At 44.5% G+C, this 16,848-nt stretch overlaps 3 protein-coding genes across 6 annotated transcripts; 1 reads left to right on the plus strand and 2 right to left on the minus strand.

The window, feature by feature from the left end:
* The first annotated feature begins 729 nt into the window (after positions 1-729).
* Positions 730-3,430, plus strand: LOC129593346 (uncharacterized). The gene is made up of 4 exons (XM_055489605.1): positions 730-1,142; positions 1,544-2,635; positions 2,702-2,951; positions 3,081-3,430. The coding sequence occupies exons 1-4, from the start codon at positions 1,054-1,056 to the stop codon at positions 3,237-3,239; spliced, it is 1,590 nt and encodes a 529-aa protein (XP_055345580.1). The 5' UTR covers positions 730-1,053; the 3' UTR covers positions 3,240-3,430.
* Positions 3,431-4,821: 1,391 nt separating this feature from the next.
* LOC129593379 (gonadotropin-releasing hormone II receptor-like) lies at positions 4,822-16,697 on the minus strand. Of its 4 annotated transcripts, none has more exons than XM_055489659.1 (8): positions 16,128-16,697; positions 15,881-16,042; positions 10,906-11,448; positions 6,716-6,875; positions 5,992-6,196; positions 5,699-5,848; positions 5,237-5,317; positions 4,822-5,165 (listed from the first exon to the last, which is right to left on the minus strand). In XM_055489659.1, exons 3-8 carry the CDS (start codon positions 11,304-11,306, stop codon positions 4,975-4,977), a joined length of 1,188 nt encoding a protein of 395 aa, XP_055345634.1. In that variant the 5' UTR covers positions 11,307-11,448; positions 15,881-16,042; positions 16,128-16,697; the 3' UTR covers positions 4,822-4,974. The 4 variants fall into 4 exon arrangements, with proteins under 4 accessions (XP_055345634.1, XP_055345635.1, XP_055345633.1 ...); XM_055489660.1 differs by lacking the exons at positions 15,881-16,042; positions 16,128-16,697 and adding exons at positions 11,834-13,702; positions 13,779-13,816; XM_055489658.1 differs by lacking the exons at positions 15,881-16,042; positions 16,128-16,697 and adding an exon at positions 12,386-12,892.
* Positions 13,965-15,470, minus strand: LOC129593380 (uncharacterized). The gene has a single exon (XM_055489661.1). It carries the CDS (start codon positions 15,297-15,299, stop codon positions 14,136-14,138), a length of 1,164 nt encoding a protein of 387 aa, XP_055345636.1. The 5' UTR covers positions 15,300-15,470; the 3' UTR covers positions 13,965-14,135.
* Positions 16,698-16,848: the final 151 nt, after the last annotated feature.

Raw genomic sequence — 16,848 nt, forward strand, 5'->3', positions numbered from 1 at the left:
TTATGCCTTTTGGCTGTTGACATTCTTTCACGTCCATGTCGCTGCAAAAATAGACACGAGCAGCTTCATAAAGAATGAAGACTTGAAAAAGAAAAGGCTTTAATTTCTAGAATTTGTCAATTTTTCCGCGATGTGCATGCCCAAGGGCCGTGCGAGAAACGTGCCACTCACACTATGATCGTTGGTTAAATAAGCCGTTTCAAGCAAAACTACATAACATGCGAAGGCTGTGAAATCCTTGTACAATTGAATACAAACCCGCTTAATCGAAAGATTCTACTTTGAGAAGAGATTTTAGGGATTCCGTTAGTTCACATCTAAAAAAACATCAAACAGTCTTCGAGCGAATTCCAGATGCATTGTTCACGATCATAAGGCGTTTTGCTCAGATTTGGCGGTCAAGCGCACTGGCAGTACAGGGTATTTATGTGCTGGCAGCATATCAGTGGCCTATGAGCCGGCCGGCTCCGGTGAAGTTGCAAGCTTTGCATGCAAAAGCGGAACCGAATTTTCAGCGACTAATGGTAAGCGGAGATTTCCGTTCGTGCACGAATTACGTGAAAGCGACGGTAAAGTGTCGGACTGCTGCCTTGAAATACCAATCAAATAGGAGGAGTTAACCAACGCAAAATTTTGAGGAAAATCCTGATGGAAACATTTTCTCTCGAAACTGCTAAAAAATGAGCAATATGCGCCTCGAGACTCGAGGATAATTTTCACTATGTTATTATGGTCATAGCAAAACCTGGTTTTGCACCAGTTATACGCGGATTTTACAAAAGCATTTATTAAACGCATTTGATTTTAAAGTAGAAGCTATTGTATACCAACCTCTTGTTGCGAGAAATGATTTACGATCAGATTAGTTTAGTTGAAGTACAACATTTTTATTGAAGTCTCCAGTTGTTCGCATTTCTTCCTGCTTTTTTGAAATAAAGCAACATTTGGCCTGTTAATTTGTTCAACGCATGCAGAATAATTGACTTGAATATTTTTTCTGTTTGTATTGGAAGTTTACTGGTGACTGGTGTTAAGAAGATTATTGTTGAAATAATGGAATCGATACCGGTATATGGTTGGCTAGTCGCATTGGCAGCCGCCATGGGTGGATTTCTCTTTGGTTATGAAATGGGTGTCATTGGGTAAATAGCGAACCTTTGTTATAAACATTGCAGCTGTTGCTTATGGGAATGGTTTCATTTGCTTTTCTAACTACTGACTTTCAAAGTCACAATGGTACTTTAAGTTTAATAAATATCACAGAGCGTCGCAAATTTATGGGTTTATGCGCTGTCTGTGCTGATTAATGTTGCTGCATAAACAAGGTATCCTAAAAATTTTGTACTTAAACATGTGCCTTTTTGATGGTCTGGACAAACTTAAGAATTTATGAAACTCCTGACCTTTTAAATAATCATAAACTATTATTACGACCGATATGATACGACGCAACTAGCTAGGACCTAGAAACTTTACCCACCCGACTGAACATGTTCTCCGGCTTTGTGCAATCAGTTCACTTACTCCTATGTATAATCTGCAGGCAAGTGATGGGCATGAACAGCTTCGGTGTGGAATTTGGCCTCCGACACGAAGAAGCGGTTAATGTGACCCTCGAGGACGGCACCCTCCTCAACGGTACCGACGACCGTCCCGCGCTGCAGTACGAAAACGGCACACTATGGGAAAACATAAATGGCTCTTACCTGGAAATGACTAATATTTCCCTGCCGGAGACCCCGAACGCCCCGGACATCATGGGCTCTATCCCTTTCACTTTCCTGGTCGGATGCATCGCCGGCGCCGCTTGCGCCTCCATTCTGGCTGACTTCCTAGGTCGGCGCTATTCCATCTTCACCGGTTCTGTGTTTTACATGGTAGGTGGAGCCATGCAAACCGGCTCCAGTCACTTGGTTACGCTTTATATCGGCCGCGTGGTCTCTGGCATTGGTGTCGGTCTGATGAGCGCCGTGGTCCCGTTGTACATCTCCGAGACATCCAAGACATCCATCCGAGGGCGACTGATCACAACCTTCCAGCTGATGATGGCCTTTGGTGTGTTGGTGGCATGCTCGGTCAACGCAGCGATTCTGACGGTACTCCGCGGAGATTTGCAGTGGCGCCTGGCGTTGGGAATGCAAATGATTCCCGCGGCGATTCTTTGGCTGCTGATCATAATCTTACCCTTTTCTCCACGTTGGTTAATCGATCACAACCGGGATGACGAAGCGCTAAAGACGTTGGCTAAATTGCGTAACAAGCGGCCAGATAGTGAGAAGCTCTTGGCCGAATTCGCTACCATCAAAGAGAATGTCAACTACGAGAAGAAAGTGGGTAACGCTACGTGGTTAGAACTGCTGCAGCCCGGCATCCGTAATCGCGTGGCCCTGGGTGTAACACTGCAGTTTTTTCAACAGTGGACCGGCTGCAACGTAATGCTGTATTATGGCGGGAAAGTGTTCAGTGCCATTGGGATGCCGGTGATTCATGCCTTTATTACCCTGATAGTTCTCAATGCCGGAGTTAATTTCCTCTCAACCTTTTTTGCCATGTGGTGGGTGGAACGGATCGGGAGAAAATTGCTGCTAATTATTGGCGGCTTCCTAATGTGCCTTTGCCACGCCATGATCGCGACGTAAGTCGAAAGTAAAGCGCAAGCATAGCTACAGTAAAAAACTTTTATATGTTTTTTGTTTTGTAGATTTCTGGGATTGTCGGTGCACGTAAAAGAGGAGCTCGTATACGGCGCATTAGTATTCATATACTTGTACACCGTGACCTTTGCTGCCACCTGGGGTCCGGTGGTGTGGGTGTACCAGTCGGAGATCTTCCCCATGCGAGTGCGCGCTAAAGCCACTGCGTTGTGCACAATGTCCAATTGGACGTGGAATGCCATTATTTCCAAATTGACGCCTATTATGCTGGCGGATATCGCATATTATACCAACGTGGTAAGCCGGTTTTTAGGACTTGCACTCCCAACCAGACTTACTGTATTATATGCATATGCAATAATGATGTAATTTACATTACAACGCTATGCAGTATGCACAATTGCTGAGCCTTTAATTTAATTTCAGGTATTTGCCTCGTTCTGTTTAGTAATGGCAATTTTTGTATGGGTTTTCGTGCCGGAAACTAGGGAAAGAAGCTTGAGCGCATGGATGAAATCTTCGGATCCACCCCAGAAGAAGAAGAAACACCGGACAATAATCGCAACAAGAAGATTCGCAACATAATGGCGGAAGAAGCCGACAAACTTAAAAACGAGCAGCTCGATGATTTGCAACCCGGCGCTTGAAGGTCGTGCGGTGGTGTAGCTTTTAGTAGTGTGAATACTAAATTTGTTATTGATCTCAGAAATTATAATTCTTTGCTTACCTTGTTAGAAAATACAGGACTTGCCTGAATTAAATACAATTTTATCGTTCATGTGCTTGGAGAGCGCTGTACAGTACGTGTACGTAACACCGCACAAATGATTCTAAAGAGAATTAAAACAGCTATACAGACACAGTCACCATATGTAAAATAATGCACTTTTTAGGGTCAACATCAGCCACAACATTTCAGTTCAAAACGAAACATGGTTTATAATGCCGCCAGATTAGAGCGATGGGTAAAATCACATTATACGGTGGGCGAGCAAACCGACTCTACTATACGTTTTTAGTATCCAGAAGCATTCCAGAACCTATCTGAACTTGTTTCAAGTGAGGAAAACTGATTTTGACTAAAATATGTTTTCCCAAATTTAACATAGTAGTTCATGCAAGCGAAACATGGCGCATGTGGTTTGGTCACTGTACAAGCTGTGGCAATGAGGTCGATCTGTAGGCGGTTGTTTTTTATCCTAAGAAACCTAAAAAAACCTAAGAAAACTAAGAAACCTAAGAAACCTAAGAAACCTAAGAAACCTAAGAAACCTAAGAAACCTAAGAAAACCTAAGAAAACCTAAGAAACCTAAGAAACCTAAGAAAACAACGTTAACTGTGGTAAGCTTCCATAGACCACCATGTTAAGTTTGTGGAAACGTATTTCAATCAGGATTAATTTTCCTCACTTGAAACATGTTTAAATATATTTTAGGGTGCTTTTTAAACCTAAAAACATATACTAGAGACACTTTCCTTGCCCACCGCATAAAGTGACTAAACCGATGGGTCTGCATTTCATTGCATCAATGTTTGAAAACTCCAATATGCGGAGCTTATTTAATAAAGCCGAATAAAGACTGGTTTCCCAGCGAGACTCATTTGCAATGGCCCTGCACAGGAGTTATTCAAAAACGTCCGTTGCACGGCAAACAGCTCAAACATTTCAACATATCGTAAAAGGTCAACACTACTTTCGTAGCTCTTTGCAGCTAATTACATTATTTACGAGTAATTTTTGAAAACAGAAAGTAACAGCTATTCGTGTCCGTCCTCGGTAGTTAACAACAACCCAAGTAGAACTATTTTGCAAATTAAACAGGGCTTTTTAACCGGCAGTCGCCTGGGTACACTGAGACTGACATCGACACCAAGGTATATCTATATATAGGTATCTTATAAACATTATATAATCATTATATATTCTATTTCTTATATATATACCTTGCTGACACTGTGTAATATTGACTGCGCCTTCTCTACGCCAATCTGAAAGCGGATATGCAAAAGTGGTTCATACTTCAAAAATTCCGGAGTCTCGTTGCATTACAACTGCACAAAAGTAGTAACTTCATACAAAGTCATGACATAGGTAAAATACTAGAAAGTAGAAACGAAAGTCGAAAAGTATAAAACTTGAATATTATTCATCTTCAATTATCAAAGCAGCTTTGTTATCGTAATACCCGCCGATTTGAGACTATCACAAGTGCGGGTTGACCACATATGCAGCTTAAGAACAATTAGAGCCCTTGATCCGACAGTAATCAATGGAAAACCGGAAGCTGATCCTGGACATGTGTATGTGTCATCCTGTCTCTAGGCGCTGGATGCCACCACAGCGCTGGAAGGTACATGCAGGAAGGGACTTCCTTCCGTTACCGCGGATCCGGTGCGCATGTTGCTCAGCATGGCCGAAGGTTGACGACGGAGCCGCTCCGACCGGTTTCTTGCCGACAGCAGCCGGAAAATCCCGTAGATCACTGGATTGAGCACGGTGCTCGTCATTCCTTTAAAGAAACTAATAAGTTATTCTGAACTTTCCTGCAAAACCGGTTGTTACCTAACCAAAACAATTTACCGAAACACAAAATAATGGTCATCCAACTGCTGGGTAAGTGGTAATGGAAAACATACGCAACCATTGACGCATAATACGGACCTAGAACAAAAAATGTGCGTGTCATCGGAAATCAAACGTATCGCGATAAATTGTCTTAAATTTTAAAATAGGTTCAACTATATGATTCATTTTGACAATATTCAATCAAGATTGCTAATTCCTATTTATTTCCCTAATTAACATTAATTAGCATTTGATTAATTCAAAAGATTATTATTTACTTTTTATCAGAATTTAATCAATACGTAATTTTCCATGCATTTAGCCATCTGTTCAGTATTTCTTATTTCTAACACGGCAATCAAGTACATACATACACTGATGCACACGTGCCGTGGTTTTAACTGGTTTTCTATAGATATACCAATATAGGTTTAAATAGAGGCTGCGTTTTACAGCCGTTATGGGTGGTTGACGTACACCAGCAGAGCATGTATATAAACGCAATACAAAATGTGGTCCAAAGCGAGAACTGGCGTGTCCGCCGGTACGCTTTTCGACCCAGCCCCGGGTCTTGCATAGAGGCGATGCGCACTCGATATCCATTTTGAAGTTCGGTACGCCGCGATCCTGAAAAAGCGCATTATCGGATTTATTGACACCCGCACGCAATTACTTAGAATCGCATTAAAGGTCAAAAGAGCGTGCGAGCTGCGTCAAACAACGACCTTTAAGACCGTTGTCGAGAATACAAGCGTCTTGAAACAAGTTACCGGCAGCCATCTTGGCTTCGTTGGAGACTAAGACGGAGATAGTAATACAGCAGATGACATTGATGATGAGGGGAAAGACAAACATTATCAGTAGAGTGGCCAGCGTGTAGGCCACCTCTTGCCAGGGCTCCGAGTAGGAGCCGTACGTGACACACTGGTAGAAATCCACGCAGATCGGCGCACGTTCCACACGGAAGATAAGCATCTACGAGGTGCAGAAACTTGCTACTTGTATGTCATATAAAGCTGCCTAACTGCCCGATTTCAGGTAACTTGATTGGCTGATAAAGTACAGAAACAGTACCCGGTTACAAAATGTTCTGCAACTGGCAAGATGCCCCATCCTGCATTTCATTTTTACTAAAAATTTTCGAGAAAGTGCTATGATTTCACCGCTGTAAAAATCGAGAGTGGTTGTTACAGACTGATTTCAATCTGGAAACAACCACTCTTGACTTTTACACGGTGTGTTATTATTTCTGACTTCATTAAAATGGTGATTTAATTATTATTTATTGTCACTTCTTAGAATGATATTGTTCTACGTTTCGATACTGACTTAATTGCGTTTATTCGAAAGGCAGCTGCTTTGCCTTTGCATCGAAGGATTTCGGAATGTGTCGCAAACTGTCCCGCAGTTCTTGTCCCAAGATATTACAGTAGTCTGTGCTTTTTATCATGAGAAACGACTGAAAACTATCAAATTTATTTATGCAAGATTTACCTGAGGGGTACTAAAAACGATGGCGAAGAACCACACCACTATGGAGACAGTTCGCGCTCTCTGCATGGCAATATGCGGCTGACATCGACTGAGCGGATAAATGACGGTAACGCATCGTTCCACCGTCATGCCGGTCAGGATCATCGTCGAGGCGTACAAACTGCAAACGATAACGTCAGTTTTCCATTTACGTAACTGTGAGTCTGTGCATACAGTTCTGTACTTCCTGCGCATAATTGCCGGCCATTAAGCGTATCCGTGGATATTTGTGCAACCCCGGAACAGACATCGAAATAAAAGTGAATACGTACCATCGAAAACATTTGCGTATGCAACTACGACCTAAAACTTAAACTTTGGCTTGCCGAGAATCAGCTTTCACAGTTGCTGGAATTTTACGTAAAGCATATTCTGGTGCGTGATTACGTCAAACGTACATAGAATATTTAATTCCTATCTTTTTGAATTACAGTGCCTATGATATGTGCATTCTTAAAACCGAATAATATTCGTACTGAGGTGCTACTGCACACTGATATCAAGACGATTTGTAATGCTAAATTACCAATTGCCTATTGTCTGTACCTTCACGCTAGATAAGCGAGTCAGCCAAACAGAATCAATAATAAGAAAATTAAAACACTGCTTTGTCTTGCTTAGAGCCGGGCCGGCGAAATCCTGCCGATAGCGTGGTTAATTTACATAATTTACATATTGCTCGTGAGTCGCGTATTTGGAAGTGATAATTGACGAATAACAGTAAGTATACCGGCAGAGGTAGCAGTGAACTGGGGCCCTGTCGCCCAAAGAGTTGGGCTACAGCCTATGGAAATCCACAGTTCAGGCCCCGGGGCCTCCGCAATAATCCCAAGCTACTGATTACCGGTATACTGTATTGTACTCTGTATATCGCTGGCTAGCTTGCAATCTTGTCACTGAGCTGATGCTGAAAGTGACTGCTAACGCATCGCCCGATGTGCACACACAATGCGTCGGCCGGCCAAGAACTCCCGGTCGCACTGAAAAAACTTAACTACGCACTAGATCCTCAGTGGATCCCCTATTGATTATTCAGTTACATGACCCATTTCCGCCATATGGTTCCCCTGCATTCCTTACTCTTTCTCCATTTCCGACTGCAGCACGTGCCAAGAATTAAGGCCCGCGTCGTGTGGTTCACTGGTTGTAACACGCACTTCTGAGTACAAGCACTTCATACGCAAAACATCCATTAAATCTCGATAAAGCCGCGTTTGTAAGCAAATACTTGTACATATATAGATACAAGAAACAGCCTCGGCTTCGCCTCCGCGTTTCTTGTGGTCCATGGCCATTTTATTTGAATTTGAACGAATATTTATTAGATTAACATCTATATTTCGTCGAAACATGCTCGGTAGATACAATAGGGCAACACGAATTTTCTATGAAAATCAGTTCATGATTCTCTCAATCTTGAAAGCGTTCCCTTTGGCTGTACAAACAGATAATTTTACGATATCCCCTACTCGAAAAGAAAGCCGAAATATCAGTCTATACGGTGTGAAATTCGAAACAGTGATAGTGCACTGGATCACTAGTTCGGTGACTCGCCACTTCACTGGCTCTTTTCACTGGAAAGTGGTGTGTGCCAGTGGTGTATGTCCGGTCAGTAATGGTAGCTCGATTACTTGCTTATCAAACCGGTTCCGTTCGCCGAAGTAGTGGTAGCTCGGTCACTCGTATACACTGTACAATAATGACAGCTTGGTCGCTCGTTCACCTACCGGGCTCTCTGCACCGGACAGTAGTGGTAACTCGGTCACTCGTTCCCTAACGGTCTTTGTTCCCTTGGCAGTAGTGACAGCTCGGTCACCCGCTCACCTACCGGCTCTGTGCACGGACGGTAGTGGTAGCTTAGCCACTCGTTCCCTAACGGGCTTCCTACGCCGGTTAGTAGTGAAAGCTCGGTCACTCGTATCACCAAACGGGCTCTCTGCACCGGACCAGCAGTGGTAGCTCGGTCACTCGTTTCACCTCGGCTTCGCTTCCGCGTTTCTTGAGGTCTACGACCGGTCTGTTCGAATTTCTATTTTAATCGTTTTCATTTGTATCTTTAGGCTCTGTCAACTGGACTGTAGTGGTAGACTGGTGGGGCTTTCTGCGCAGGGCAGTAGTGGTAGCCCGGTCACCCGCTCACCTAACGGACTTTCTGCACCGGACATTAGTTACAGCGCGGTCACCCGCTCACCTCCCGGGCTCTGTGCACGGACAGTATAGTGGTAGCTCAGTCACTCGTTCACCGAACGGGCTTTTTGCGCCGTACAGCAGTGATAGCCCGGTCGCCCGCTGACAGCTCGGTCACCCGCTCACCTACCGGGCTCTGTGCACGGACAGTATAGTGGTAGCTCAGTCACTCGTTCACCGAACGGGCTTTTTGCGCCGTACAGCAGTGATAGCCCGGTCGCCCGCTGACCTAACGGACTTTCTGCGACGGACATTACTGATAGCGCGGTCACCCGCTCACCTACCGGTCTCTGTGCACGGACAGTAGTGATAACTCGGTCACTCGTTCCCTAACGGGCTTTTTAAACTGAAAAGTAGTGACAGCTCGGTCACTCGCTCACCTACCGGGCGCTTTGGACCGGACAGTAGTGTTACTCATTCACTCGTTCCCTAACGGGCTTTGTACACTGGACAGTAGTGACAGCTCGGTCACCCGCTCACCTCCCGTGCTCTGTGTGTGCACGGACAGTGGTGGTAGCTCAGTCACTCGTTTACCGAACGGGCTTTTTGCGCCGGACAGCAGTGGTAGCCCGGTCACCCGCTGACCTAACGGACTTTCTGCGCCGGACGTTTGTGACAGCGCGGTCACCCGCTCACCTCCCGGGCTCTGTGCACGGACAGTGGTGGTAGCTCAGGCACTCGTTCACTGCCGGACAGCAGTGGTAGCTCGGTCACCCGCTGACCTAACGCGCTCTGTGCACGGACAGTAGTGGTAACTCGGTCACTCGTTTACTTTGTCACTCGGCATCGGACAGTAATGACAGCTCGGTCAACCGCTCACTTAGCTATCCATAGTGGGAGTTCGGTCACTCACTGGCTTATCGGGCTCTTTTAACTAGAATGTAATGGTATTTTGGTCACTCGCTGAACCAACGGGTTTGTGCACTGAACAGTGGCGGTAGTTCGGTCTATCGCTGCTCGGCCGGCACTCGTTTAGAAATTGTCCTCGATGACAACGTTGGATATGTAGTCGTTCTTGTCGCAATAACGGTCTGCTAATTAAATTCATTCTGATATCTTAATTAGTGGAAAATACTTTCATTTTTTAACTATATATTATTTGGTTTACGTGGCAACATTGCCTGGTTAAAAATACCACGATGATAATTATTATTATAATAATTTAGTTGCATTTGGTGAAGGTAGTCAAAGCTCTTCCGCTTTGGCGCTCGAAGCGGAAGAGGTTTTAAAAGAAATGAATACTATCTGGCCGGGTTTTCGACTACGGGCTTTCAGAATATAATATCGGTTTTGGTAAGTCTTTTCTGGTTTGCCGGCTCTGGTGTATCCCATTCGTGGCAATACATATAGATCTAAATCTTGATACATAATCATTGGTATCTTGTTAGATGCTGTATTTCCGAAAATCAAAATTTTTGTTTCAGCATTATCATCAATATCAGTTTGAATTAAAAATGTATAAGACAGGAAATAAAATAAAAGCATAGCATATTAAAAGCATATTAAGCGGCATAGCAGGTTCTAGCATATTAAATATCGTTGATGTCTCATTATGCTACAAGTGCTTTATTTGCTTTTACAAGTTTTATTCCTTTTTATCAAACCGTTCAGATTTTTTAATAAGCACTTTGCAGTTACAGGTTAAAATTTCTCTTGTATCGTACTCGTTTACCAATAATCGTAAAATCGTACTTAAGCATGGCACTGCAGGAGTTATTATCAAAGTTTTTGACAAAAATTATCATTAAGCTGTCAGGTAATTGTTAATTCGGATTGTTTCAAGTACGTCTTCCCGATATGCACACCGCAAAACTCACCTAGGTTATAATATCACATTAGTATTTTACTCTTGCTCGCTGTTACATATGATAGCCGTATAACTATCAATTATCATTGATCGGCAGTCTACAATACTCGTATGAAGGATTCGACAGTTTTACCCGCAATCTGCTGATTAATTATACCTGAGCATCTGCACAAACTTCATAAACCGACACAGCACCTCCCCGCCCAGCCAGGCCACCGTCACATTCCACACTCCATCCACAAGCAGACAGAACAGTGACACCATCACATCGGCAATGGCCAGTTGCAACATCAGCGCCGACAGTCCGGACGTGCGGAAGCGGCCATGGCCAGCCAGAAAGACTATGACTAGGACGTTGCTAATAAGGCCGACAGCGCCAAGAGTTAGCAGGGCCCCGATGATATACGGCCGGGTCGCATGGTATTCGGGATCGTATGCGGCGATGAAGCGGAAGACCAGCGACCAGTTTCCGGCGCAGCGGGGGTCGTGTTTGTCGCTAAAGACCAGAGACATGTTACCAAAGAAGCGCGGCTCCATGGGGAACATGGGCAGGACCATCTTTCCGTGTCTGTCTAATGGTATGCTGCTGCTGGCGTGCCGGTGCGGTGAGGACCTAACAGCGGGTGCTCATGGTGTAGTGGGCACTGCCGGGTTAGTATATCAGCTGCAGATGGGATCGTCACGTGATACTCAACAGCGCCTATCAACCGACATGCAATCACGTATTTACGATATCAATATATGTGGTTCTAGCATAATTTTAAATGCATGACCAACGCCTATTGCACGTATCTGCACCGCTATGATGTGGACCGCTTCGAATAAACGTATGTTTAACTAGATAAGTGGATCGCGGTGAGGCAACTCCAGGATAAAAAAATAATTGTGAAATGTTTGATTTGCACTTATCTAGCAGAGGTGTGCAGAACAATAAGCAATCGATCAGACAAAACCATGAACCCGTTCAGCAATATCGGCTTGTACAACAAGCTTCATCTCCTTTCACTAAAATCGACGGTGACTGTCCTTTCTCATTAAATTTAGTGCATATTATGCAGCCAGAAAAACGCTTCGGTTTAAATTACCCTTACTAGAGTGCTGCGCATGTATTCCTAGTGTCCTACAGGTAAACAGGACGAATCGTTCACTGCATGTAACCGGCTAAACAAAAGCAACTTCAGAATAAGCACAATATGTTATCAAGTTAAACATTCAAACATATTGGCGCCGAATGGCATCCCCTATTTCTCCGAGCACCGGAACGATAAACGATGCCGGTGCAGTTTATACCTAAAAATTAAAGGCTGCTAATTGGCGCTTGCGCCCTGTCCTGCGCATTGTCATAAACAAATCGCCAACTGCGCTCCTTTGCGCTGTACACCACGATAACTCTTCTTGCGTGCGCAGGTTGATCATTAGCACCGGAAACATAATAGCTCTAACTCACTTACGCGTCTATTTGCAGCATCCGAACAGGCAAGAGGCAACCAGAGAGCATCAGTCACCGCAAGGTCACGACAAAAACGCTTTAAGGTTACCTATCGTAACTTACTGACTGTTTTATTCCCGTTGTAACATGCAGATGGGGAAAGTGCTCCTTTAACATGCCGCGAAGGAAAATTCAAGCAGGATCTTACCGGTGGAAATCGGTATTTAACCTTGATTAATCCACCTGACCTCGACCTTCCAAGGCAGGCCGCGGGCAAAACCCAAGACGAGGGGTGGATGATGCGGCGATTTAGTAAAGACGGTTCTGTGGGCGCTGCTGCTGACCTGCTCTAGCAGAGGACTATGTAGTATGTGCAGCCGTGCGCGCCAAATATGGGCGGTTTAGGCAATGGCGATGAGCAGCGATCTCACTAGGAAAATTGAGAAAAAGAGCGACAGAGATAATTAGTCCCGTGATCCGTCCACCGCTTCATCCTGTTCTGCCTTTAGAGTAAATGTTAAATACTGCATTTACTGCGTCACGCGCTACTAATCTTAGCCCTTGTCTGTCATTGTACCAGTTCACACTTCACACTACAGCCAGGAATAAGTCGTGCGTAAGGATTTTCGGCTAATGAAAGCATCACGCTGATAAGCTACAGCCAACGAGCGTCATTGCATTAGCCATAGAAGTATCATCACTGACCGTGAATTACACACCTGGTGTCATGTACTAACTACAACTAAGTACAGACACCTCTCTCAGACTCCCGCAAATGCTCGCTCAGCAAACCATAAACTTGCATTCTACGGTAATAACCTTCTCATGTACAGCTGCTTTCCAGTCCGGCGCTGATTTTCACACTATTACAAACAGTGCGACGGAAAGTCCAATGAGTTTCATAAGCAAACTTCAGCAACATAGGCATTTAAGTGGAGTATGTTTTGCATTAAAAACAGTTAAATCGGAATGCGCGCACAGTAAGAACTAAATTCTGGAAATGCTAACTAAAAGCACTAACAAATAAATGGGCAGATGAATATTAAAATAAACGCTGTTCGCAGTAACGTACTGTATGTACAAAAAACCTGACCGGTATCAAATCAGCACGCAGGCAGCACCAACAGCAGCTCCAGACTGTTGAATGGATCCCGCGCGCAAATATAGCATTATGGATTGTTTCTGTCAGCAACAAAACCAGAAAAAGACGTATTTAATTTACGCGATCTCCCGATACACTGGATTTTCATGACCGACTGCTCTCAGCCTACACTAGGCGCCTCGTTGCAATCGATTGATGTTATTCCAGGGCATCCCTATCTCTTTTTCCTGTTCATTCTGCTATCCTCTTCAATCCCTCCATTGAGATATCTCCGTCCAGCGCTGCGGGAAATGTCAGTGCCGGCTCACGCGACGGGAATAACCACGCGACTAGCGCTCCGCAGCGCCACTCAGCCACTCATGCGGCAGAGACAAAAGGAAACGTGCTTATAGATCGCATTGCCGTTTGCACTGGCGGGCGCCCCTGCAAACAGAACAGCCGACGTCGGATGACAAAAGACCGTTCCGTTGGATCATCAAAGATGGCGGACAAGAGGTACGTTGATCATAATGCTGGCAAATGCATGGTATTCCGCTAAAGGTTATCGCATCCAGATGCTCCTACGTCACATATAAAGGATCGGTCTCAGCAAATAATAACAATAAGGGAAATTGTCTGAAACGCTATAACATTACGTATTTTCTTGGTGCATTATTATCAGCCAGAAAACTACATACATATAATTACTTCCTTAAATTTAGTGGTACTCGCATGGAAATAATCGAGCAAATAAAAATGATTCGCGAAGACCACGAAACACGCACTTAAAAAAACAAACTGAAAATGCAACAGTAGCTTGTAAAGTCTCAGATATTTAGATAACCATGCAACAGAAATGCTTATTTATAAGTATTCACTAAGCAAAATCTTGCAGCGTGGCAGTGTTCATAAAGGCCAACTTGTCCTTGTGATATTTCTTTTCGTAGATATAGATGAATCGAAACAAAGCCTCCATATTAGCTGACTTGTTCTCCATACCAACGGTAAACTGTTTGCCCAGATCTCGCATCAGCTGCTGGAAAGGTCGGATGCCGGCATCTGATCGTTTACGGACCAGTTCGTCCAGGTTGTCGTGGTGCGTAATTGGCGTGCCAAGATGGAATTCCTTGATCTCATCGTACACCGCCAGATTGTACACGTAATCCAAATCCTCATCCGGCTCCACGCGGCGCACTCCGCCATTGTCCACCAAGTGAATCTTTTGCCTCCCGCGTGCGAGTGGTTCGTAGTTCTTCCAGAAATCACTGGACATGATAACAATCATCGGATAGTTCACCCCCAAGACACCCAAAGAGGTCACTGGCAGATCAATTCGATCGTTGCCAAAAATGATGAGATCCTTGGGAATGCCTTCGTAGATCATGAGCACCAGCAGTTTCATCAGCTCCTCCACTGTCCATCCTCGCAGCCCGATGGAATCGACGAACCCGTTGCCCTGGATGATTTCCACAGTCCCGTCTGTCGTCGTCCGCTTGGGCTTGTCACCTTTGTTCAGCAGCCAGAGAAAGGTGCTCTTGCCCATTCCCTTCGGACCCAGCAGCAACAGATTATCCGTCTGCTGGATCTTTAGATTTAGTCTGTTGACAAACGCCAATTTGCTTTCGCGGTCCTTGATCGGCCGTTCCAGCTGCTCAGTAATCTTCTTCACCTTATCCTCGGCATCCTTCATACTCTTGGCCAGTTCGTTGATGCGTGCTTCATAACGTTCTTGCTCCGCCTTCCGCTCGCTTTCCAGTCGCTCTTGTTCGCGCTGGAATTCGTGAAGCATGCGATCGCGTTCTGCAGCGCTGGAATTTCGCATCTCTTCCATCTTTTCCATGAAAGCCGCCTGATCGCGTTCGCGCTGCTCTTTATATTCTTGGGCTCGGCGCTCCATCGATGCTTCATGGGAGCGCATAAGTTCTCCCACGTCGATCGCCGGTGCGTCGGAACTAAACAGACCGCCCATGATCTTCGATAATGACTGCAGAGCGGTGGAAATAGCCGGGACTACTTCGACGAACTTTGTAAACTTGTCCATGCTATGCTGCGAAATGCAGGGAATCTTTACAGTCACACGTCTTTGTAACAGTGTGAGCCTGTTTTGTATTATATTGTACGACTTTGTGTTTTCAACTGTAGTTTGTAGACTATAGCAAGTTGCCAAATGCAAACAGATGATATGCACTTTTATGTCAACTTCATCTCATGCTTAATACATGTAGCGTCTTATCGGTCAGGATGATTTCTGATGACGAGTTGCCGATAAAGCGTTGAGCGCTATTTACCAGCATAGAACTATACACAGCCACCGTTCCCATTTCCTTCTCACACCCTGTTGAGCTTATCTGCATGATTATGTTATACATACAGTAGTCATGCATAATGTTGGTGCGATGCAGAAATGAATGACTCATACCGTCACATTTGATATATCATATGTATGCCCACTTTTTTTCGTTCAAAATGATGTCGGCTTGAAACACGGTTCATTAAAGTGGCCCATCCCACGCTTGTTATCGAACTTGAACAGTCACTATACGGCACTGCTTAAATAATTGTGGCATCAACAATGCTGTCACTGTTACACATTACTTATTTATGGTTTAAGTTAAAATGCACCTGCCCTTGTAACTGGTATCAAAGCACAAACGATAGACTTCCCAATGTCGTCACGGCTTTCGGAGGAGGAGGGTTTTAAAAATTTATGACTGAAGTCCAAAGTGACACGGAAGGGGGTGGGGTCGACTACGCTGTTGCCCATGTATAATGAACAGGGGAAAACTGGAAAAAGGAACGCGGCTTTCTTTCGTGACTCAACGTAACAAGGCGGAGGGCGTACGTACGCAAACAGTCATTTCTACGTTACCTCCTTTGGGGATGCTCCCTAATCCAACGCGCATATGAACAGGCAAACAAGCGCAACCTTGGCACCAAAGTCTGAATACGTAATTCCATCACCTTGTTTTTGCCTTTTAAAACACTGACCACTATTTAGCATCTTTTTTCGCGTTGTACGGAAAAATGTCCATTTGGCATACTGTGCCCAGGCTGGCATTTGGCACGAGTCCCAGGCCTTACCGATCATAGCCGGATGACAGTGCGAGCTGTTTTGCCACCGTTAGCGAAACCGGAACTCAGTTCCATCATGATTCTCAAGTATGTGCTGCGGGTTTCGGAAAAGAAAATTCGAAAAATCCAGTTGAAACACAGTTAAATTTGATTTCCCCAAAACTTTATCACTATATTTTACGTTGTAAAAAGTGGAAAATTATCTGCACGTCATTAGTCATCAACCGGTTTGCAGCGTTCACGAATTAAAATTTCTCCACTTTTAGTCAACGTAAAGAGAAACCATCAAGCGCAGTAACGGTTTCTGGACACAAAATGTGAGAAGCGTCCGTATACATATACACATTTCGCGACTCATGTACCTGTAGCTAATTTCATCTGACTGCAATGTGTTTCTTCTGAATGTAGCATGTCAGTTAACATTTTTCAATGCGAATCAAATGCCGGTAAACAGCCGAAATTAATTATTGTACGACTGTGTTCAAGAATCAAGGCAACAATAGCGTGCGGCCTTGTAC

This window comes from Paramacrobiotus metropolitanus, unplaced genomic scaffold (assembly GCF_019649055.1).
Source record: "Paramacrobiotus metropolitanus isolate TYO unplaced genomic scaffold, Prichtersi_v1.0 Parri_scaffold0000061, whole genome shotgun sequence".
NCBI lineage: Eukaryota > Metazoa > Tardigrada > Eutardigrada > Parachela > Macrobiotidae > Paramacrobiotus > Paramacrobiotus metropolitanus.